A 26497-nucleotide genomic window follows, 5' to 3' on the forward strand; every position below is an offset into this window, starting at 1 on the left:
CAATTTATCAATGATGCACCAGGATTGTGACAAAGTAGATAAAGAGGCTACATGAAGGTGTTCCGACCCAACACAAGGTATTGTGTCTACATTGACGATAAATTCTAGAAATGGTTTAATCGCATCCTATTAGCATAAAGCCTGTTAATCTAAAATATTAACTGTCAAGCATATGTAATAATAGCATTGAGGAATTCAAGTGTTCCCTTGGCTGGCTAAGCCAATGGCAAAAAACATAATAGAATCTCTTCTAAAATATTGCAATGAAGAAAATTGAGTGGATGAAGTTAGTACAAACCGTTGGCTAGCTGCCAACCTTCTGGAAAATTATACTCATTATTATATAAAAGGACGAAACTGGTTTATTCTATAATCTCTTACCACACTGTTCCTTAAGCATAAAAGTAGAACCATGCAATTGATGTAGCTGTAACGAGTAGATATTAACCATAGTGCTCTGCCGTCATTCCAATAAAAGCAATAAGCTTTGAGGAAGGGTAATTGGAAACTTCAAGGGCAGTCACTCTTTTCATTAAGTTAACTGTTGACTCAGCGAACACCCACAGTGAGAAGGCACAGATTCGTAGTGTCTCTTTCAGTCAGGGGATTTTAGCATTTAATCTCTACAAGATGAATTATTGAGTGGTTTAATCACATCTGATTAGCAGATAGCCTGTTATTCTAAAATGAGAACTCTCAATAATGTGTAGCTATGACATTGAGGAAATCAAGTGCTCTCTTGGCTGGTTAGGCAGGTGGCAAAAAACATAATGGAATCTCTTCTGAAATAGTGCACAGAGAAGAAAATCAAGTGGATGAAGTTAGTGCAAACCAATGGCTAGCTCCCAGACTGCTCTAGGAGAAAGGAGTCTTGCCCTGGTTAGATTTCTAAGGATGACTACAATCCCTCTTAAACCACATCATTTTACATGGAGCAGAAGAGGTTTTAGGTGAGAAAATTTATAAACTGGAAACTACTACAACAAAATTTTATTTCCAATCTACAAGGACTAATCTCTTCATTTCCAGTCATACACTCCACCATATTCTTTTTCCCATATTCCTTTCTAAGGTTATCATCACCAGTCACACTCCCCTCCTCTCATTTTCCATCTGATTCTATCACAGCGCATCTTTCTGGCATAAGTCACTTGATAAATTATTAAATTGAGCACTGGGTCACTTTAAAAAATGTACACTGGTATATGACTTCATATGATGAACAGACATAACTTTCATGCCTCGCTAGTGCCTCTGCCTTTGGAGTTCATCAACTATATACTACTATCCTTTAAACCAATTTTATCAACCAGAAGATATAGCTCGCCTAGTACTAAGCTCAACAGCATGTGAAATTCACACATCAGGATAGAGGAACCAGTCCCGTTGGCAAAGCTGGAAAGGCAAAGAGACAATCGAAGCAACAAGTAGGGTGGCCGGTTGATTTAAAGCCAGTTTTGAAAGGCTCACACCCACCTCAATCGCAAAGGGAGGGGACAATTTTTCCAGTTGGTCTCCTCCAGAGAAACAACTTTTTTTTATTTAATGACAATTTGATATCAGGAGGAATGATTTACGAATGAATGAAAAACTATGTGAGGAACAGGTGGCTTCATCAGTACTGCAGGAAAATAATATTCTAATTCTGTGGAATCAAAGAAATGAAGGAGTTTACACAGTCATCATTTAATCATCATTATATTACTGATAATAAAAATGTAAATCAGGTATTCATGTACGCGGAAAGACATCCTATGATAGCTTTGCTGCTGATAAAGATGATAAATTAATGAGTGTAATGACCTCCAACAAAAGGGTAATGCAAACACATACAGTAAATGGTCATAACCAATTACAATCAAGAAATAAGTCTGGGATTTTAATTATAGGTGCATTTTCTAGACAAACCCAATTTATTGCAAGTTGTCCACAATTCACATTAAATTTCATTTTCTTTCATAAATACATTATAATTTAATAACACAACAACAAGAATAGTTCTAATACATTTTTTTTACCAATCAACTGCAAATAGATCAGCAAACATTTTCTTTTGCTATTGGTGATCATTTTTATTGCTCCAAAAATACAGTTTATTTCAAAATTTAAAAATGGGTATATCAAGATTTTAAAAATACTCTTTTTTTTTCAAAGTAATCCTAAAGGTAATCTAAGACAGAAAATCTAAAAGATAAAATATCTAGGACCATGGTAGAATAAATAATTAAAGGACTTCAATATATTTATGAGCATGATTTCTTACTTAACATCAGGTAATACTTTTTCTTGATCACATCTTTACACCACTCTAGTTTGGTTTATCACGTCTCATTGTAAATTCAAGCATTTTGTTATTCTCATATACTTGCTTAACTCCATTAGTTAAAACTTAAGAGCCTTTGATTTAATACATGAAGTTATTTCCACCCACATAAAACGGGTGGTATTAAAAGTGATTAAAAAGGAAAATAAAAGAATATTACTCATAAAAGCTGGCAGTTTATATTAAATGGAATGTGCTAAAGTATTATCACAGCATTTGAAAAAAAGAGGCAAAGGAATGCATTTAGAATCTAACTAAGATTACAGATTAATCACCAATTAAATGCATGAAAAAAATTACTTCCTTTTCAATAGTTTCATAATCGGAAAGTAATGACATTTTACCAGAAATGCTACATATACTTATTTTGGTGGTCAGATATGCCATACTGTTAATGATGTTTAATCATTTTTATGCATATAAATGCAGTTTAATTTTCCAACACTACCACACATGCCCCAGCCCTTCCAGTGCTCAATGGTGCCATCTGAAAAAAAAGCAAACAGCGCAGTAATTACAAAGTTATAGCTTGACTATCATAGTTTAGACTGCTCGGCTTCGTAACTCCCATTCCACACACCATGTATTCATTCTGCCACATGATGCATGTAAAAATACATATCAAAGACCACAATTGTCAAGTTACCTGTTGCCATGAGTTGTTATGAGGATCATAAGCTTCAACTAATGGCAAGTATGAAGAGCCATCATATCCGCCAACAGCAAGAACCAAATCTCCTAGCATACAGGCTCCCATTGCATCTCGGCCTACACTTAATGGAGCAACACTCATCCATGCATCAATACGAGGATCATATCTGTGAGAAAATAATAAAAATCACTGACAGGAAAAAACTTGAAACACCATTCTGAAAATTCCCCTAACATGTATGCTTTAGCAACTGAACATTTACACATTGGAAAACATCTAAATGTACATGACACAGTAGAGCCCTGTCTATACATACATATACAGGGTACATTCCTAAAGTAATGCAATTGAATTTCCCACGCCACTCCTATTGGTCGGAGTGGAATCAAAACATATATAGATAGGAATAGATGGGGGAAGACATTAAGCTTTGTCGCGAAATGGTCTCAGTGCTCTCCAAGCTGTGGAAGCGGCAGGACGTCATTTATTGTAAACCTCTGTCCACCAACTGTGTCATGAAAAAAATGGAATTGATGATCGAGCAATGTTATGCCATTAAGTTCTGTGCTTAACTGAAAAAATATCTTGAGGAGACACATAAAATGATTCGAGGCTTTTGGGGACCCTGCTCTGTCCTACTCACAAGTTTTGAGGTGGCTGAAGGCTTTTAAGGAGGGCCGGGAAGAGGTTCATAATGAACAACACTCTGGGCGGCCATCAACCAGCAAAATCGACAACAATGTGGCTTGTGTTCAACAATTGTTGGACTATGACCGCCTATTGAGTATCAAGATGGTTGGGAATGAACTTAACTTGTCTACTGTTGTGTTTTGCATTGTTACTGAAGATTTAGCGATGAGGTATGTGGGCGCCAAGCTCATTCCCAAGTTGTTGTCAGACAACCAAAAGACCACCTGACCAGAAATTTCAAGTGAACTTTCGTAACGTATTGAAAATGAACCTGATTATTTGGACAACTTCATCACTGGTGATGAAAACTGGGTTTTTTTAATACGACCCATAAACATAACGCCGAAGCTCTGGATGACACATCAACTAGTCCCCCAAGCCCAAAAAGGCAAGAATGACCAAATCAAAAGTGAAAACAATGCTCATTGTCTTTTTTGACAGTAAAGGGAATCCATAGGGAATTTGTTCCTCAAGGATAGTTAACGCTGCCTACTATGTGGATGTGCTGGAAAGACTCTGTAAAAGGGTCATCAGGATGAGGAAAGACATATCCGCTAACTGGCAGCTCCCATCTCGACAACGGGCCTTGCCACAATGCGCTCCGAGTCTGCGAGTTCCTGGCCAAACACCAGGTGCCAACCCTGCCCCAACCCCCCTGTAGTCCTGACGACACCCCAGCAGACTTCTTTATGTTCCCACGGATTAAGGCAGCCCTGAAAGGAACCCGTTTTTCATCCACAGAAGAGATCCAATCAGCCGTGATGAAGACCTTGCGAAAGGTCACCGAAGACACCTAGCAGGGCACATAACGGCCATGCCAGTTTTGCGGGAAAAAATCTGTAGAGGCCCAAGGACAATAATTTGAATGAGTGTTTGTGCAAACCTGTTCAATGAATTACTTAAAAAAAAAAATAATTGTATTACTTTTGGAACGCACCCAGTAATTACATATATACACACACATACATATAATTTTATTTATACACATAAACACAGAGGAAGGACACTCCCATATCTAGTTGATGTTTCAATGGCACGGCCATCATCATCAGAACCAAAAGGAAAATGATTCTGATAGCTGTGCCATTGGAATGTCAATTAGATATTTTCTACTGCAGCACACATTTTAACAGTTCGCAGCGAGCAAAGTAGACTAACCATGGTCTGCACACTACCACAGCAGGATGCGTACGAAGTGTTGCAACGTCTAGACAACAAGATGGTAGCTCTAGCCCTATCCACCATCACGCTAGGCTGAAACCTAAGTTACTTCCTTGACAACCCTCATATTTTTAAGTGAAGACAGAAAATAACTACTTTAATCCTGCTAAAAAGCTAAGGCACAATTCAGATTGGCATGCCAGTGAATTGCTTCACCATCTATAATATGAATGTTTAGTTAAACCCAAAAGGAGAATTATATATTCATCTCTATATCTTGGATCTTCATGGTGGGCACCATGATCTCTGAATTCTTTCTCTGCCAAAAAGTTTACATGAATCGATGTTCTTTGAATTAATTATAAGTTACTTTTGACCTCCTACTTAGAATCTAAGTCCTTCAAAGACTCATTGACAGATAACAAAATTAAAGATACAGTTAGTTGAATAATTTCATTAATATAATAAGTAAATATAAAAATAATAAATATAAAAAGCATGGCCAAAAGAAGGGACATGGACATGAGAAGATTACAATGATATTAACTAAATGGTAGGTAGCAGGCTTCTAAAATACAAATGGGGCACTGTATGGTTTTAGGTCGTGAGATCTGGAGGTGACCACAAACCACAAACTGGGAAATGGCTTTTGGAGTAGGAGCTACTTCCCTGACTCTTATAACCATCCCAACCCAAGCCCTAAGGCTCAACATTCCGGATGGAAGGGGTTGCTTTTCTAATATTCATATTTTAAGTCCTTGGCATTTGTTGCGACTTGGTTTTGTGATGGATAGCTTGCTGTATCCCAGTGATTCCGCTATACATGTGTGTTTTACTGGTGCAGTTTTGTGCAGCCAGTACACAAATGATAATTGTGTTTTAAACTATAATTAGGGTCCATTCCATGTCCTTCATACTTGAACACAAGTAATTTGCTCATTATTCCACTAATAATTCATTAATATAAGGTTTAACTAATGGTGTATGCATAATTCATTACTGGTGCCTGAAGGCTCCTCGTCATTAGACTCTGGTTTGGCCATGTGGATGTCAGGACTCACAATTAGAAGTGTAATAGGGCTATCATATCATACGTACTATGCAGGGTCTTTTTCTGTGCATTTTCAATGAAATTCCATTGCAATTGCTATTGTTATTATATTGCATGCCATTCATAGTTGTGAGAAAGGAAAGGCATAGAAATGAGGGAGGCAAAAGGTAAGTGGGATTAAGTTTTTTCATAGTGTAAGGTATCAGGTTGTGCCTTGTTATGCTTAAACGAATGGGAATGTAGAGGTGATCAATCTGTCAATCAAAAAACTAAATTAAGCAGCAATCTCATTTTAAAAAATATGATATGTTATGTTGGTCACTCAGAATCACTGATGTTTGCAATGATAAATGTCACTAGAGGCACAAATGACTGATTAGTCACTGAACCATGAAGCAACCTACACTAATTGTAACCCACCATTTTAGTTACACTATTATGTTCAGTAATAAGTTGAATGTGAGTGTAGCAATTCAATGTGGTTTATTACATACGGAGAAACCTTGCTTATTGAGCACCTTGCACAGCGAGTAATTCGCATAACAATCAAAAATATTAGTTCTAAAAATGACTCACTTTATGAGCAACTTTTTGCATAATGAGTGACAAGGAGAGGGGAACTCTCAGATTCATTGCATGTCAGCTACTGCAGTTTATCTCTACCACTCGTTCCACCCTTATCTTAGCATTGCTAGTGATCACACATTTTTACAAAATTGCAGTCAAACATTATTAGAGATTTTATGTGCAAAGTTTAATAATATTTTGTTCATGGTTTTAAAATTGACCAGGAAGAAAAATCCGTAGGAAAAAGCCATAAGAGAAAAAAAATTACAGCAGTAATGAAACATAAAATCATTGAAAATTGGGAACAAGGTGTGAGCGTAGCTGATCTAGTATGCACATCAACAATCGGTCAACATTAACGATTGGCCTTTCCTTCAAGAACATGGACAAGACTAAAGAGCTAGATGCTTCAAATAGAGATACAAGAGTATCTACGCAACAGTTATGTATTCTCAACAATGTTGAAAGGTTGCTTCTCATACGCATAAACGAAAAGCAATTGCAATGCAACACCATCAATGAGAATATATTTGTGAGAGAGGGAAGTGACTTTTGTTGGCCTCAATAATAAAATGTCAGGATCATCGAAAGCTAAACAAGCAATTAAGGAGAGCCATGCATAGTTCAAGAAGTTAACGAGTTGAGCTATCACCCATGGCAAAGGCAGCAGAGAACTTCATCAGTGACTTCAAAAAACTTGTAGATTCTGAGGGTTACCTGCCACAACATGTTTTTAATTGTAACAAGATGGTTTTCTTTGAGAAGAAGATGCAGAAGCAAAACCATATTTATGCAAATAACAGTAGAAGAGAATGCATTGCCTGACCACAAGGCAATGAAAGACTGCCTTACACTGCTATTTTGCACAAATGTGAGTGGCGATTTGAAAATCAAACCCCAGCTTGTATACCATTCAGTAACTCCACGAGCCTTCAAGAAGTTTTATGCCCAAAACTGCAGGCTAAATATGATGTGGAGGACACAAAAAACTTTTGTATCATACCATGCGTACGAAGCATACCCCTAATAACACAATGGCGATGCACACCATAAATTTATTTAACGATCATTCTGCGTCGCATTTTTACCAAAATTTGAAGCATCGGCAAAAACAAATGCCTCTAGACAGCTTTCTCGTAAAAAGGAATTAGGAACATATCATACATAATATTGATTTATTTAGATTCTTTTATACTTTAACAAATGGAGTTCACAATCCCAGTTGCTTCATTTCATAGAAAAAAAGGTGAACATGATCCATGATCCTAAATAATTCATGTATAATTTCCTTTGAATAAACCTTGTACATAATTTTATTTTGGCATGGAATGCATTATTAATTCCAAAAGTTGTTTCACTAAACTTGTTTCGCTTCACAAGAAAGATTGTGGAACGGCAATCGTGCTTGTATTATGAGGTTCAATTGTAACATAATTTTGTGTCCCCTTTGAACAGTACTTAATACATTATCTCTAGTTACATATGTCACTATTTGCTCAAATTTTTGATTTTTTGTCATGCAATGATTTCACAGTGGGGCATATTGTAAAATTATGTAACAGTTATTTGCTATTGTGCTGAAAACGTGGTTGACAATAAACTTTGTATGCAATGCAACAACTTCAAAGTGTAAAATTATTTGTCTAGACTGGGATTCAAAATCAAATCCCTTGATATCCAACTAAGAACTTTAACCAGCCAAACTACTGAGCTAAGTAGCCATGGTACCTTAAATAACTTAATTGGCTTAAGATTTCTGTTGATTTTTTACTTTGGATTTGATGATTTTTACTTGGAATTTGTGGCATTAGCAGATGCTTCCATGAAAAGGTACTGTTGTGGCATTTGCCGCAGTTTTTTTGAATTTAACAAATTTTGTTTGGAATATTTTCAGTTTTTCATTTGTAGAATCTCATAACTGTTACATAAAATGCCAGTTTTCTTGCTAAAAAAAAGGGAAAACTATCTGTATATTTATTTACAAATTTGAAATCTTACACATGAAGAAAATTCAATTTTTAAAGCCAACTTCCTACATCTAGCACCTTGCCACACACTGGATATGAAGTCCCCTTCTCATGTCAACCTAAAATACTCAAGCAGGAGCTTTAAAAAATATAAGTAAGCCTGCAAACTAGCGACTAAGTGGTTTAAAAGTCCTGGTTTGGCAGCATTAGGAGTAGCATTCTGTATCCCATCCTTTATCTCACAGTGCAGTGCAAGCATTTTCGGGAGCAAAGATACTTTACCATGTTTCTCAAAATATTCACTACAATGTCAAAGGAATGATAATTCATAAAATGCTTTACACACAGCAAAAGCTTAAGATCAGTAACCCTAAAATTTGACGTTAGTAAATCCACAATGTGAGATTTTGGGGGCTTAAAAGGAATAAGATGTTGTGACGAAATACCATACATACAATGTCACAGGCATTCATAGTCTTCCACAATGCACCACAGTCCACAAGGTTAAAGTGTCCTCAGAGTGTAAGAGGATGCTTTGGTAGCTTATATGGCTTAAGTACTGGGCCAGACATCGTGAGTTCCAGGCTTGAATCCTGGTCAAGGCAAATGACATTTACACTCTGAAATTGTTGCATTGCAATGTTGTGGCATCTCCCGCAGTTTCTTGAAAGTATGCCTTATGGACAGACTGAAAATGGGGGAAAGGGCTTCCCACTTATATTTGAAGGTACTTGCCTTTCAACACACTGATATCTTGCAGCAGCAGGTTTGGAAGCTGGTGCATCATGGCCACCAAGGGCATATATAGCACCATGCTCAGGTGCTGCAACAGCAACTACTCCTCCACGCCTTCTCGCAAGTGGGGCAACAGAACACCAGCGGTTGACATAAGCATCAAATCTTTCAACCGATCTCAGACAAGAACTACCATCTCTTCCACCAACTGCATACAACCTACAAAATTACACCAAATCAAACAGTCATCCTCAAAATATAAACACATCACAAGCACTATTTTTCATTAGAAATTAGGAGAAGGAAATAGGCTTGCATTTTTATAACAGCGAGTGTGACAGCAACATCCACATTTATTAAAATATTCCTTTACTAGCAAACTATCTGGCAAACTGACTGGCCCAATGAAAATTAGGCCAAAGACATGGAGTAAATGAAACAAGCAATAGCCATTATTTAGGGTGCGGCACTCAGATCCAGACAAATTTCAATTTGTATTTCTTGCCATGTCGTAGTTCCACTGAAGGTCACCATTGACATTCTTGAAAGCTATAGGCATCTAGTAAACAGTCATAACCTCAAAATGGCCAAGATGTTAGGTACACGTGCGTAATACACTCGAAGAGCTACTATTATCAAAAGTGTTTGCACTGGGCGTTTGCCCGGGGAAATAGTTCAATTCTTTGGGTACCCCAGATCAACTGTTTATGATATTGCAGCTGAGTATGATGCTTTGGAGAAGTCTGGAAGGTTTCACCAGCCCGGTAAGGAAACCTCATTCGAGAAAATGCATGTCATGAACTATGGCTTCATTTCACCGCAGTTTCATTTGTCCAGATTTAAGCAACGCACCTGGTGTATATCCACAAAGATCTGAAGTAATCACTACAGATAAAATACACCACTGGGGACAAACAAAAGAATTAAATAATCCCACTCCCAGGTTTAGCCATCCATCATTCAACAGCAGTCTATGGCCTGCAATGAACATGAACTGAACATGAGACGAAAACTATTTGCATTGGAAATTCTCATATTGCACATCATATTCTTGACGTTAATCCCCTTAGTGCCAGCATAAATAGAGCAACTTCCAAGAGTAATAAAATCATTCATAATGCATACTAAAAATTAAAAAAATATCAACAATAAAGTACAGAATACACTCTTTCAAATGATACCAAAACTATTTACCATCACTTAAATAATGTATTGAGTTATTAAGATTTTAATTATGGTCTATGCTCGAGCCGATATATCAGCTCAAGGCACTTCGGCCATGGAGCAAATACAGAAATATCAGCTAGTGGCAAGATTAGGATTAAGAAAACACATTGGTCCACTGACCAATTTTTCCCAGAGTTTTTGTAGAAATTGAATAAATTTCCAGTAATTCTAACTTAGTGGTGACCCTTGTGTCCATCATCTAGCTCATCTGCAAGTCACCTTCTAGACACATAATTTTGTTTATTTTCAGGCATCTAATGCAAAAATATTTATTTTTATGGTAACAATTCATAGGGCACAGAAAATTTAAAATATACACACAATAATTGACTTGTTTCAGAGTTACCCTTCATTTGGAATTTGCAGCATGAATGGAAGAACCATCCATTAGGCTCAATTTTTAATTTGAGCTCTCATTTGCTCAAGAGGAACATTTCATTTCTCTAGGTATTTCTGGAAATGTCTCTAAGTACATTAATAGTAGAGCAGTATACTCTTAACAGAGTAAAATAACTTCATTATCATGCACTCACTTTCCATGTAACACAGCCACCCCAACAGTTGATCGCTGAGTTGCCATTGGAGCAACATAACTCCATTGCCGTCCAACGGGATCCCAACGCTCCACTGTATTAAGATATGACCATCCATCATGTCCTCCCACTCCGTAAAGGGCCCCACCCAATACACCAACACCTTTTGTTAATGAAATACCACACAAAAAAATAGAATAGCACATAAAACCAGCAGTTTAGGGTGTAAGCATTTTATTCAGAAGAATATACTGACCTAGCCCATGCCGGTGAGTAGACATTGGTGGAAGAGTTACTACCACATTCGAGTCCAGGTCAAATGCCTCCACTGTGTTTAGAGTCTTGAAATTATCCCGTCCCCCAACAACATACAACCATCTCTTTCCTCCAGACCCAGTTCCGGAAGCACATCCTCCAGTGGAAGTTGTTGAGCCTGAGAACATGTGACATAGAGAAGATGCTTAGATATTTAAAAAAAATGGGCAAAAATAAAATAAAAATGTCTCGAAAGCAAAATGCATGCCTAAATATCAATTTCCATGGATGGGAGATTTGAGTTGGGGGCCCAGCTCAAAAAGGAATGTTGAACTTTATATTAACAGCTGTCACTGATCATTGATAAAAATATCTGCATTCTAATACAGGGAAAACACATTTATATTATTCATAAATTTCAAGACTTCATTAAACTTATTCAATGATATTGGCAGGCCCCAGTGCTGGCGAGGTCCTTGCCTGCCAACCCAGAGGTCGCAGATTTGATTCTTACCTAGAAGGATTTTTCTTCATCTATGGCCTGGATGTTTGTGATTGTTGTGTCATTGTTAAAAGTAATATGTAAAGGCCAAAGTGTTGCACTCGGATTAATGTGAAATAAATAAATAAATGATGTATGAAACTTAGGCTTCATTCTTACCATGACCTCACATATTTCACATTTCTCATCCACATTTTGTCAATCATTCCTTCTTTCTCTGACCCCTACTCATCACTTTTGCCACTGCATCATCCCCATTATAGTTTTAGTTTATTAAAAGGCCTCGATAGCACAATGCTCAAAGTAGAGCAGGCTTAAAACTTAAAAACATTTCTCTACACAAGAAATCCCCAATAAAACTATTCTTTTTTCATTTGACCCTTAGGATTTTTTCAAGATATTGCAAAACCTGACTTCCCTGACTGAGTTCCCTTTTCTGAATTAGCTTAGCATACATATGCTCCAACATAAAAATATGCAGTGGATCTCAAATGTTTGGTGGTCATTATTATACATGTACACTTGCATCATCTTAAGGCTTAAATATTTATTTAGTGACATTAATTAAAATATAAATGAAACACTTTTTCCAAAACGGAAAATGTGTGAAAGTATAAAGCTTTAATCCCAAAAAGGGAATTTGGTTTTGTGTCTCACTATTGAGTGATAACAAAGATTGGGAATCAGTGGTTACATGGCATAGATTTATTGAGTGTGTTATTACTTTTACAGGCATACCATTAGCATTGGATGAGGTTGCAGATGACTGATTTGAAGATGACGATGATCCTTTAGGATGAAGGACTCCTTCCATTAATGCAACACCAAACTGAAGCCTTCGCCCTGGCATACGCGCAATGTGTGACCATGTATTGCTTCGGGGATCATAGCATTCAATACTTGTTTCTCCTGCAATTAAAAGTTTCATTCAGTAAAGAGTACAAGTAGCTAAATACTTGTCAAGGTGATTCAAATTTCAAGGTACTGTAATTTTCACCAACAGAACTGGGTAAGCTAAATAACAACCTTGACACCCATTAACCAAACAAAAATGCATTTAACCTCACAACATTCATTTTGGTGAATATGTCAAAATCTATGATTTTATTCTTATTTAACCGTGTAAATTGTTAATGTGATCAAGCCAATCAAACATACATAGATTAACAAAAATACATTTGTGACGTCAGAGGAAAGGAAAGTGACCGGAAAGTGTCCTTATAGAAACCTTTAAGAGGGGAAAACTTCTGCACTTTACAGTTCACAAATAATGGGATCTAATATGGACATATGGACCCATTACCTTTATAGGCATCCATTCCACCAACTGCATACACTTTGCCCAGAGTTGCCTTTCGTGGGTGGGCTCTGGGATGAAGCTGAAGCATGAGCTTGGGCCTGCGTTCTGGGAGCGCATGGAATGTCAAAGCCTCCATGACCAATGACTGGCACTCCACATCTTCAGCTAATAACGGTTCTGTTGCCACATTGTCAGCAATGAACTGATAATGGGAATGATGAAATTGTGATGTAATTAATTTTAAAAAAATTAAAATAACTGCTTAACTTCCCATTCATAAAATTACAATGTTTCATACTCACAGCTGGGGAGAGTAGGGGTAGTCGTACAAGACCAAGCAAACGACTAGCTTCCTTACTTCTCACCTCTGGATCATGGTGCAGCCATGACATCAAGGCCTATAAAATTGAAAGAATGCAACAGGGTACATTATTGAATGACTTATAAAAAATTAACCCTGCAAAAAATATTTATTCCCCCGACAAAAATGGTAAATTCAAAAGCTTGTTTCATTTTCACTACTAGACTGTAATAGTATGAGGGTAATCTCAGAAATACCCGACCCAATAAAGAAAACACAAAAATTTTGGAAAAAAATTATTCATTTTTCAAAATTATCTCCGTTCAGCTCTATACACTTTTCCCAGCGATGTTCAATAAGTTTGATACACTTTTCATTATGAGAACTGTCTCAGTCCTCAAAATAACCATTAAATGCCGACATTACTTCTTCACAGTTGGCAAATCTTTGACCACCAAGCCATTTTTTCAAGTTTGCGAACAGAAGATAATCCGAGGGGGCTAAATCTGGCAAACAGGGTGCATGAGGTAGCAATTCAAACTTTAATTCATGAATTTTGGCCATTACAATAACGGATTTGTGGCTTGGTGCATTGTCTTGATGAAACAACTCTTTCTTCTTAGCCAAATGCAGCCTCTTTTGCTTGATTTCTTTGCTCAAACGTCGCAATTAGTTTGCATAATACTCTCCTTTGATAGTTTTTCCTTTTTCAAGATAGTAGTCAATGAAAATTATCCCACATGCATCCTGAAAAACCGATGCCATGAACTTGCCTGCAGATGAAACGGTCTTCACCTTTTTTTGGAGCTGGTTCTCCCTTTTTGATTGTTCTTTTGTCTTGGGTGTGAAGTAATGGACCCATGTTTCATCCATGGTTATGATATGGTGCAAAAATTCTGCTTTGTTGCTGTGAAACTTAGCTGAACACTCAATTGAAACATCTTCTTGAAACTGGTTTTGCTCGAGTGTGAGCAAACATGGCACCCACCTTGCACATAGCTTACTCATGTCCAAATATTCAGTTGATATGCGATGTACCACACTTTTTGAAATGTCTACTGTCTGCTAGCTGGCACACTTTCAGTCGACGATCATCCAGTATCACTTTGTGGATTTTCTTCACCGTTTCTGGAGTCTTCATCTTATTTGGTCGACCAATGCAATGCTCATCTTGACAGCTCGTACGGCATCGTTTAAACACTGCTACCCAATATTTTAGTGATGTAAACGAAGGAGCAGACTCACCCAGAGTAGAATCCAGTTCAGTGCTTATATTGGTTGGGTTGAGACGTTTCAAATTAAAGTATTGTATCACATAACGATGACAAATTTTCTCCATTTTCACCAATTCACTGAAAACGTTCACTATTGATGGCTGCCATACAAATACTAAACAATGTAGTGTCTTCAAACTTGAAACATATGCTTTATAGATTGCATACTTTCTAATACAGTGATATTTTTCAAACAACTACCACCATCAGGTCAGGCCGGGTACTTCTAGGACTACCCTAGTATTGAGTTATGAATATGTCCAAAGTTTCCAAGAGGACTACACCAGTATTTAGGAGGGGACAATTTTCCAAACTAGCGATTTTGGCATTCAAAAGTTACAAGACTCCACAGTTTATCCCAAAGATGTGTTAAGGAAATTTCACAGCAACAACATAGGATTACTTGAGTGAATTCTCTCTATATTTGTGGAATTTACAGACATAACCAATTTTAATTTTAAAAACCTCTTTATGGAATTTAATGTTTTCTAAAGATTAACAACTCTGTTACTTTATTCAATTAAGAATTATATTATTTAGCACTCATAAACCCATTGCATGTAGTTCCTTTCCTTAAAGTTTCCTTATTTCAGTATTAGAGTTAATTGAAATTCATATACAGTCGAACCTCACACAATGAGCATAGTTTGTTCAAGTCATTCTCATGAAGCAAAACAAATTTTTCCACATAAATAAATGCTAAATATAATCCATTCCATGCCAAAAAAAGTAACTTATGTAAAAAGTTATTTTCAAGAAAATTATATACACAATATTCAGGATCGTTAAATCATCTTCATCTTTTCTTCTATTGAGGACTGAACCAACCTGTAGGGAAAAAAAATTGAAATATTTTATCAAATACGAGATGTCTTAAAAAATTAAGGTGACTTTATATTTGTATGAAAAAATATTTATCTATTCCACAATATTCAAGTTGTCCCCTTCAAAGTAATCCCCCCCAGATATAATACACTTATGCCAATGCTTTTTCCATTCCTTAAAGCAATTCTGATGAGCACTTTATGGTATAGCTGTGAGCTCTTCCAGCGATGCAGTCTTTATCTTCTCAATCATAGCAAATCTCCATCCTTTCCCAGGTCTCTTAAGTTTTGGGAACAGGAAAAAGTTGCAGGGGGCCTAATCCAGTGAATATGGTGACTGAGGCAGGATTGTTGTGTTATTTTTGACCAAAAATCTCTCTTTTAGCAATGAGGAGTGAGCAGGTGCATTATCATGATGCAAAAGCTATGAGTTGTTTTTTCACGTTTCTGGATGTTTTTTTAGAATTGCTTCTCTCAAACGGCACATAACTTCAAGGTAATACTCGTAATTGACTGTATGATCTTGTAATTAGAAATCCTGATGCACTACACCATGGTAAATGAAGAAAACATTGACCAAAACCTTGACATTTGATCGAACTTGGTGGGCTTTTTTTGGTCTTGGTTCCCCTGGGTTCTTCCATTGGGACGATTGAGTTTTGGTTTCGACGCTATAACCATATACCTATGATTCGTCACCAGCGATGATCCTTTTAAGCAAATCAGGATCATCATTGACGTCATTCAACAGCTCCTGAGCGATACACGGGTACATCCTTCTGCTAAAACCTTTATCAATCATATGCATGCTACAAAGTGATTAACCAAATCAAGTCCAATATACAAGCCAAAGCAAACCACTGGATTGATTTAAAGTTCAAAATGATTAATTAAACATTACGTGAAATATAATCTCCTCTGATGGAACATTAAGGTCGTCTGACACCAAAAGTGTAGCTACTTCATCAGCTGGAAGCAGCAAGAACTCCTGATTTGCAATGACCTCCATGAAATGTTCCTGAAAGGATGAAATACCCAATTAAGCATTTTCAGTTTTCATGACCGATAAAATTTGCCAAAATTTGTACATGGAGAAATAGAAGAATCAAGGATTCACAGAGAGCAAAAAAGGAGCAGAAATTAAATCTGAAAGACTTGTCTCAGTGATCTACTTTTTCTATTTTACACAGCACTGATCTATTGAATATTACCAGCAATACTGCCCCAGATCTCCAACAAAGGGAGAACACAGAATATTTTTTAGAATGACAATTTTCCAGAAATCATTGAAATGTAGGATTCAAAGAGAAAATGATACACCTTTTCTTCAAATGACTAACCAAACATGAAGTGGCCACTTTTAATGATTATATTTCAATGATATTCTTTAGTATTGCAAAAAACTGACAAAATTAATGACAATAGATGTACCAATGCTCCATCCCCTACTCTTCCACAATAAATATGACACTTTTCAGAACTGTGCACTTTGGTTTACATAAATGAGGAATATTACCGAAGTGTACTTGTGTGCAGCTTCACAAAGTCCTGGGCAACTTTGAGCATCAGCAAATAAGCGTATGCCTATGCAATTGGACGGGTGAAGCTGCTTCAAAAGGAAGGAGCAACAAGCAGAGACAACAGGAGGCAGCTGCAGAATTCTGGCACTCACAAGAAGTGTCTCAACACATTCTTCACGGAGCTCCACCCAGCCTTGAATTAAGTATATGAAAATTTTAATTAAAATAAGAATTATTCTCTCACCAATTACCTTTAAACTCATACCTTCTTCTCCCCATATTATTTAAACAATGTGCAATACCTCCACTTGAAATTGTTAGCCACCATTGCTCTATACTTACTAAATACATGTCTTGAGGTTATTTTCTTGGACTTATAACCTGTGTCAGAGGTAGGATAATGGTTCTCAGGAAAAGTAGCAACAGCTAAAGCCAAATGTGCTGCGGCCAGTAAGCATGTAGAGCATATACATTGAGCATAAGGGATAGGAAAAGAATGGTGCAATTTGGAACGTGGACACTGGAGAAGAATTGAAGGAATAAAATGGACAGATAAAGTGAAGACTGAAGAGGTCTTACGGCATGTGGGAGAGGAGAGAAGGTTATTAGAGGTGATAACAAGAAGGAAAAAGAACTGGTTTGGCCACTTCCTAAGATGTGAAAGCTAAGACTAAAAGCAGCAGTGGAAGGAATGACAAGAAAATAAGGAGAAAATGACAGGCATTGGATAAGTCAATATGATGGAATGGTACAGAATTTTCCTAGAGACAACTTTAGACAGAAGAGTATGAAGGAAACCAAGGACCTGATTAAGGGTAAAGCACCTTCATGTTAATGACAATGAATGAGATTTATTTTGGATGTAATTAATGATATGAATTAGAGGCAATAATAGTATTCAACAGCTTTTTCCTCGACGGCAGGCGTAATAGTTTGTGAGGTAAAGAATATAATGAATACGCATATAATAGATAAAAGAATTTAATACATTAATGATTCTCTAGCACTCTTGGGAGACTGGTTCACAAAAAATGAGCTTACAATAACTTTAAAAAAATTAACTATACATAATTTAAGGAAAAAAGAAACCCCTGAAATCAATTAATCAATCAGAAGATTATCAAAGATAATCTTCTGAAGAAAGTCAGCAATACCAAATTTTAAGGTTTAATAACTGATGAAAGCTCAAACCGGAGTGAACGTATAAGGCGTTCGTGCAGTTTTAAAAACAGCTGACTTGGGTAATTTCCAATCTGGAGTGTGTTATGGAATTATCTTTAGGGGCTCTGCTACAGATGTTGACAAAATAATCATCACGAAAAAAAGAGTTATTATACATGTGGCCAAAATTACAAAAAGAGAATTATGCAGACCTCATTTTATAAATCTTGAAATCTTACCTGTAACATGTTGTAAGATGTAGATGTTTGTACATATATTAAGTATGTATGTAGGTCTGAAAAAACATTTGTCTATTAAAAAAATGAGAGTACCCATTGTTATGCCAGAAGACAAGGAAAGGTGCAGGTAATACAGCATCCCACTTCTTTGTTTCAAAAAGGACCCTTTTATGCTGGCATTAAAATTTATAATCATTTACCAGCAGGTATAAAAGATAACAACTCATAACAGACATTTAATTCTAGGGTAAAATTTTTAAGAGTTGTTTTTATGACTTAAATGAATATTTTTCATTAAGATATGACAATTAGGAATTTTATTATGACCATTTCTCAAAATGTATGCATACGTTTTTTTGTTTTTGTATGACATATTTTATATTTTGCCAATGTAAAATAACGAGATGAAATAATACATTCTGCTCTGGGGATAAATTCACACAGCAATGATTGTTGATGTTATGAAAAATATATTTTTTCAAGGAATGTCCTTTTTAAGGGTGTATAAACAAATTTCTAGACGAATAGATTAAGCACGTAAAAAAGGCATAAATATACATTATGACTTATAAATAATGCAAGGATATGTTCATCTGAAATTTTGTTGAAATTAGCCATGACAACAGAGAATAACAAACTAATCATATGAAAATAACCTAGTTTATATCAATTTCACAGGTAAAATTAGGGTCTTAGGAAGGGTGGTAGTTTTGCTGAATGAATTATTGCTAAACATTTGTACATTTCCAAATACATCGCTACAAATACATGGTTTGCATCATCTTTCATCAATGCAAAATTCATTAAAAACCTTGCAAAATTTAGAGAAAATAGCATATTTCATTCAATAAGGAAGGGGGAGGAGGAATCTTTGATTAACATCAATCCTAAGCACTCTTTTTGACTCTTAAAACTGCCAATTTCAGAATATCTGGCGAAAATATCTGAAAATTACAACATTCCTTTGACCTTTTATTATAGGTTTATAGTACATAACAATTATTATTACCTGTGTAGCAGTAATGCACAAGAGTTTGTAAGGCATCTGGATCTAAATCTACAAGTGTAACTTCATCTTCTCCAGCCTCTCTCAGAGCTCCTGTGAACATGGCTGAGAAATATTCAGATGCTGCACTCAATACCAAACGATGAGCAGGGATGCGTCGATTTCCTGGGGTAGAGAATGCATTGCCAGAAGGATAAGAACTTAAGTTGAATCACAATAATTTCACGAATGGATATATGTCAATTGGTTGGACTTAACAGGCAAAACATCATAAGCCTATAAAATCAATTTTTAAATGAAATCATAATAAAATACAAATCGTGTAAGCCACATACCAGCAATTAGAGTGACGTCCGTGAAGCGCTCTTGATTAAGATAATCTTCCATTCGTTTAAGACTACACTCTGCATGTTCACCAGACCTGAAACATTCCTCTTGACCATTACTGTTGGCCAATGATTCCCCAATCAGTTCCACAAACCCATCGTTTGAACTTGTGGCTCTTTCAGGGCTTAGAATGGTTCTTACTCCTTCAACAATATCCGACACAGTACGATCTCCATCTCTTGCTTCGTCTCCATTTGGAGGCATATCTTCTCTCTGCCCTGGAACGACTATATTTTCTTCCCCATTACCTACAGGAGCATTTTCAGGGGCTGCTATGCGATCAGCATCGCCTGTATCACGAACGTTACCTTTCTGTTCCATCTATGAGCCTGGAATAAAATTGAAAATAAATTTTACGTACACATTCCAAAGCGGTTTCCTCCACCAATCATTCAACCCGCACAGGCATGTTTCACAGGATTAAGCTTGTCTTTGATTGTCAATGTCTTGTGTCATCACAAGTGAAAACACCAAACGATAAATTTCCGAGGTGCATTTTACTAAATCGTATCTCACCCAAATTTCTGGAGAGGGTGTAGCTATTCATTTAAAATGGGTTCCTAGATTTCACAGTTACATGTCAGCTGCAATAGTACCACTGTAGATAAAAGTAACTACGATGATGGCAAGTGCTTGGACTGCTTCGTTGACAACCCTCTCTCACGAAGTTAACGTTATCCTGTTTACGCTTTTCTTTCCGATTGATAGTTACCATGTTCGCCGTAGTTCGCTACATGTAGACTTGTTGAGCGCCTAATTTAAATTACAAATAGAAGGTGCTAGCAATTACATATTTCAATGTTTTCCGCTGAGATGTCGAGTCTCATATGGAAGAAGTAGGGGAAGAACTGAGATAATGGAAATTTAATACATTCCCTTCTCATGGACATCGTTTTATCCTGGCTAATGTAACTTAACCACCTTTTCCTTTCCTCCCCAACTTTTCACATTGAAAACTCCCCATTAGGATAGCCTCGGGCAACTCTGGCTGTCACTAACCCCCCCCCCCAGTCTCGCCCCTTCACTCCATGCTTCTCCCCATTCACTCTCTCTCCTGTGACTATATAAAACCCAACTCAATGTATATATGTGTGAATATTTCAGCTATAGACAGCCTGGAACTATAGATTAATATTCTTGCTGATATTATGCTGTAATATTAACATTTATAGTAATTGCCTGCTGAGTATCAACCGGAAAAAGTAATAAAATATGAAAAAATACATTGGACTTTTCATGCCATCCTACCCCACAAAATTCATTGTTGTACAAGAAAAGATGCATCCTTGTATTTTTACTTGCATGGTATCCAACACAATTCTGCTTCTAAGACCGCAAATATATCAATGTTTTAATGAATGAGATTAACGCTGAAATAAAATTATCATTGATTGGTATAACATCAATTTTCTATTATCCTTAATGACCAAGAAGAGTTACTTTATTCAATGCAATGAACACTAAGCTGATGATTAAATAGGAAATTTCTTTGAATGTGTCTGCTTCACTTTCATGTCAATTTACATTTTTTTTTTGGTTGTCTCTAAGATTTTATATAGCAAATACACCTCACAGCATTTGAACATTCAAGGATGCATACAATTTTGATAAAAACCTGTCCAGAGCTTTATGTATAAATAAGGAAATTATATTGTTTTTATCATGGTCACCATTTGAGCCATTTTTGTTATGATTGAGAACCCTGTGGTTAAATTAACTTTGTGTTAAACTTTGGGAGAAAGTGGATGAGAAATGAACCGCTGGTCCTCATAGGGATCAGATCTCATAATCCTCAAAAGCATGAGGCCGCCTAACTTCACATTGCTGCAACCTTAATATACAACTAACTAACACACACAGAGAAAGTCTGCTCTCTAAGTAGTCCTTTGGTGCAAGGATGTGAGATAAATACACCTGTAGGTGCAGAACTATCTCAAATGGTGAAAACAAGTTTTCACACATATTTCTCCAATAACCAGCTAAATCACACCAGAGACCTTGCTGGTGAGGCTGATGACCAGTTGGGGCCATGCTTGCCTTACCTCATTCTCTCTCACTAGTTGCCACAAAATCAAAACAGGGTCTGCCCACCCACACTGGGCCACCTCAGCTGACAATGTTTCACAAACTAAAGGTGCCTTTCTTATAAGGTATTGCACATTGGCAGTAATGTTTCCAGGTTTACCATCTAGTGGCATACATTAACATTGGAAGTGTAATTGTAAAGTGAAAGAGTGCTGTAGATGAATTAATGCATATGTAAGATGAGGTGTAATTAATTTATTACCTGCTATGACCTGGACTGTAAAGAAAAGTGGTTGACATGGAGACATTTGTTATGCAGAAAATACCTCTTTTCACCAGAGGTCATATTTTTCTTTGTCAAAGTTATTTCCCATGAAATATGTGACAGGACATCTACAATATGAAGTATATATCCACATATAATTGCCCATCAACAGATGTTATGAGAGGGTACATAATACAATGAAATTTTTGATGACTTTATTCCACAATGCGAAAACAAAGCAAAATTTTCCTTTTTTCCCTCCATTGGACTTTGTTTTCAGGTCATCAAAGTGGACAAAAATGTCCTGTACTGATGGGTTGATGCCCCAGAACGTAAAATATGCTATTGGAAGAAAACAACAAGACTGAAGAGGGTACCAAAAGAAGAAAAATGAACTGAAATAAAAAGAAACAACTCACAACCATACAAAAAAGTTCTTTATCATATACCAAAAATAAAAAAAAACACCAAATGCCCACAACCCTAATTCATCCTGTATTTCTTACGCTAAAAACCAATAGTGGAATGATGATGTTGGCAAACCATGAAACCTCTCAAAAGATGAATATGCTGGTTTAAACATATCATGCACTGTTATCCCTCAGTGAAAAAAACACCATAATATAAGCAACAAATGTTGAAATAACTTAAAGCATTTTTACCAAAAAAATTTATTTTCAAGAAAAAATATTTTTCGGGATATTTAAAATTCAAAACAAGAGAAAATAAATTATGCAACTTATTTTATATCCAATATATGACAAAGGTTTTGTGACAACAAAAGACAGCTCATTAAAGTACAATCGAGGTCTAAAGCTGAGCAGTCGTTAGTATATTATGATTTGGAACTCCTTCATTCATTAGAACAATAAAAAGAGGCAGTTTTTCATACTGGTGTATTTTATTAAACACAACTACTTCAATTCCATGAAACCAAGAACAATTTCAGGAACTACTTTTTCATTTTTAATTCAGAAAATTACACAACATTAAATATAAGTGCATATAAAACCACTAAAGAAAATATATATCTTTTTATGACAGCCAAGAATTCCACTTAAAATTTTTTCCACAACATAAACAAAAAATACTGGATTTTAATATGAGTAAATAAACAAATAAATCGTCAACAAAATTAAGTACAATGCAATGTGGATTGATACACTTTGGCGAACATTGGCTAGAAAAACAATGCCATTTGATAGGTAGATTCTAAAAACAATCACAGAAACAATCAGGAGGCCTATTATGGCAAATTCTTCTTTCCAAAGTAGGGCAAATATACGCTGATAACAATTCATAGTCATTACATAATAATACATGGAAATAATTCATATCACATCATTAGGACTTTAATAACAAAAACCAAATAATGTAAGCATTTTGATGCACTCATTACTTAATTTTTATAATTCAACAGTGCATTTTCAAATGAATAATACACACTGGAGTTCTCACAATAAAAAAAATACAATAGGAATATATTTTCCTTGGTCAAAGAAAATTCATTGTTCCTCACATGAAAACACGGCACCAAAATATCAGCAATTTGATTTTTTTATGACCTCCAAAGATCCAAAAAAAAGGCCAAATTTCAGAAGTTGATATTTCTGCTTGATTTTAAATGGCACTTTGAAAATTTCTATTCAGACAAAAGACCTTTATATTTCAGAGAGTCAGCATTAAAAGCCTTGAAAAATAGTTAGATGCATTACTTATAATTCCAAGTAAAGACCAAAATTATTTTTTAAATCAATAATTGAAAAAAAATGACACGGCATATCTCAACTAAACTTATTTTCAACTTTTCACCAAGTAGTTTCAATGTGATACATTGTCATGAAATCACCTCTTTGATAATTCATTAATAATTTATGATGTTTTATCAAATTAAACCAGCTTGTGAACAGGTAAAAATCAATTTAAGGGAAAGCTACATATGATCTTTCATGAAAATGAAAGCTTTTAACCTTATAAATGCCTGATTCTGTCCTAAATGGCAATTGATGTTCACTACAGTAAACTAGATTTAACTATATCAATAATTTAATGTAGGCAATCATTTTTCATGATAAATAATTTGATGCAATGAATAGAAAGGGCAAGTTTTTTCTAGCAGGCATCAGTGAACTTGAATGAGAAGGTTAACTGAAAATAAACTACATAATTGAAGCGAAAAGGGAATAAGTAAAAACTGCAAAAGAATAATGTAAAGTTTTACCAACATGAGTGGCAACAACTCAACAAGAATGATAAGAAATTTAAATCCCCTAAGTAATACATATACACCTTTATCCCATGATTTGCACAGTGAAAAGCAAACCTCTAACCATGGCTTGCGGGACTATAATTATCTCTAAATAAAATTTAATGATTTTTTTGTGGAAAAATAATTGAAATATGGTTTTGACTCAACATTACAACCCTAATTCATATTTTGCAAAATGCACCAGGAACCTGCTTTACAGATACACAACATTTCAGCATGCAGTAACATCTAACATATTTCGTTGCACAATAATGGAGACAGGATTAATCCATTAAACTTAAATATCCACCACAACAAATTCCAACTTCTTTCGTTTAAAAATTTCTTGAATCCATATCCTCATTTTATTAAGCCAATTAAAATAAAATGAAACTCTGATGTAGCATGTAAAGGAGTTTTTTTTGGTGTTTGATAGAATACTGAATATATTAAGTGACGAACAATTACATGTTTTAAATGGGTAACTGAAGGTGAATGATAAATGGTCCTCATTGTAGTGAGAGAATCTCTCCTTTGCTAGCTGAAAGAGGTTTCCAATTCTACATTGCTGTTCAAAACTACAAGTGATTTAATTAATTAAATAAATTGAATCTAATTTTTTAAATATTTCTTAACAGAAATGTAACATCTCTTTTATGTGACTAACAATGGAACTTAGAAAGATAACATTTTATCTCATAGGAATTCAATAAATATTCAGGCTATTTCACAATTATCAGATTTTAGTGTCAGATTCCTAATTGGTTAAATGAAGAACACAATGTATTTTTCCACTTTTCTTTACTTTGGTATTACCAATTTCAACACTTGGGCATTATCATCAGGTACCTGATAATGATGCCTAAGAGTTGAAACTAGTAGTACCAGAATAAAGAACAGTGGAAAAATACATTATGTTCTTCATTTAACGCACATGAACTTCCACAAAGTTGAGCCAGAAATCATTGAATACAAGATTCCTAACGTTTACCCATTTGACTGCAATCTATTTAAAAAATAATGTTTCATTCTAAACCATTATTATGCTTTTTTTTCAAATTTTTTCACCAAGATTGTTGAATGAAGCTTTCCATAAAGACTAAGAGAACATAGGCAATATATTATTAAAATTACCATGAGAAAATTTTACAAAAGATCCCTTCTCCTTTGAAACTGTATTCAATGCAGTTAACTGAATAAGAAAACTATATTTTCTCACAATAATCACTAAATGACATACTTAAAAATATGTAATTTTACAATTTAAAAAAGTCTAAATTATTGCATAAAAGGAAATCCAATGGGATTCAATGCAGTCAAAAATGTTATGCACATTTTGCTTGTCCTGAACAATTCCAGTACCCATTACCTATGCTTCTACAATTTGACAATATGTATATAAAGTGCCTATACTGAAGTCCGATACAGTTGTAAACCAATTACGTTTCCGGAGCACTTAATTTAAACTTTTAATCAACTTTCATTTGATGAAATACTTCACAGAGGAGAAGTTATTTACTTACTTAATTTGTGAATAGAATAATAACAATGATTTAGTCACATGAAAGAGTGATTCACCCAATATTAAAAGCCTCCAATTTAAGCAATCCTGAAACCCTAACAATTCTTTTGAATTTTGAACAAAAGTGGCACATCATGTCCATTCAATCAATGACATTGACAATGCATTGAAAGTAAATGCATTAAATTAGATATTTACTGATTATCTCACATATGAATATAAAAAAAGGCACAGGAGATGTGGAATTCTTAACTCTTTCTTAATTCTTATTCTTTAACTCAAATTTGTGGAATCATTTTTTAAAATACTGGCATGATTGTTATTATAAATGCAACTATGCAAATTGGTCAACATCACCAGAGGCCAGTGGTCTCCAATTTTCACAGATCATCCACTACTATGGGTAGCTAATGCTTTCTTGGGTGTGCTTAGGCATTACTCTTAAACTCTAGTCACTCAACCCTCACATGGTCATTCTGTTTTTCCAAAATTCAATAAAATATTGATTTTAGTGAGTTTGTCCACTTGATACGATTTCTCTTCAGTGCTCCCCCTTAATCATTGAATTTTCCCTCCCAGTCAATACTTGATTTCAGTTTTTGAGTTTTATACGAGTACTATAATTAAATCTCCAGGAAGCAGCATAAAAGTGTTATCTGTTTATGAAATTATAAGAATATTGATAACTGATAAATACTTTAAAATATAATGGCAGTATTTCTAAAATCAGGGGTCAAAGTTTCAGCCATTGTGAATGAATTC

The 26497-nt window shown here is 35.4% G+C and overlaps 1 protein-coding gene across 1 annotated transcript; it reads right to left on the bottom strand.

The window, feature by feature from the left end:
* Positions 1-1788: 1788 nt before the first annotated feature.
* Positions 1789-20342, bottom strand: LOC139698262 (kelch-like protein 5). Its single transcript, XM_071597136.1, has 13 exons — positions 20192-20342; positions 19624-20004; positions 19292-19453; positions 16879-17075; positions 16264-16380; positions 13266-13361; positions 12967-13165; positions 12402-12572; positions 11163-11339; positions 10907-11069; positions 9147-9365; positions 2970-3141; positions 1789-2810 (listed from the first exon to the last, which is right to left on the bottom strand). Exons 2-13 carry the CDS (start codon positions 19994-19996, stop codon positions 2754-2756), a joined length of 2103 nt encoding a protein of 700 aa, XP_071453237.1. The 5' UTR covers positions 19997-20004; positions 20192-20342; the 3' UTR covers positions 1789-2753.
* Between the last annotated feature and the right edge of the window lie 6155 nt (positions 20343-26497).

This window comes from Hetaerina americana, unplaced genomic scaffold (assembly GCF_022747635.1).
Source record: "Hetaerina americana unplaced genomic scaffold, ioHetAmer1.1.p SCAF_80, whole genome shotgun sequence".
NCBI classification, from domain to species: Eukaryota; Metazoa; Arthropoda; class Insecta; order Odonata; family Calopterygidae; genus Hetaerina; species Hetaerina americana.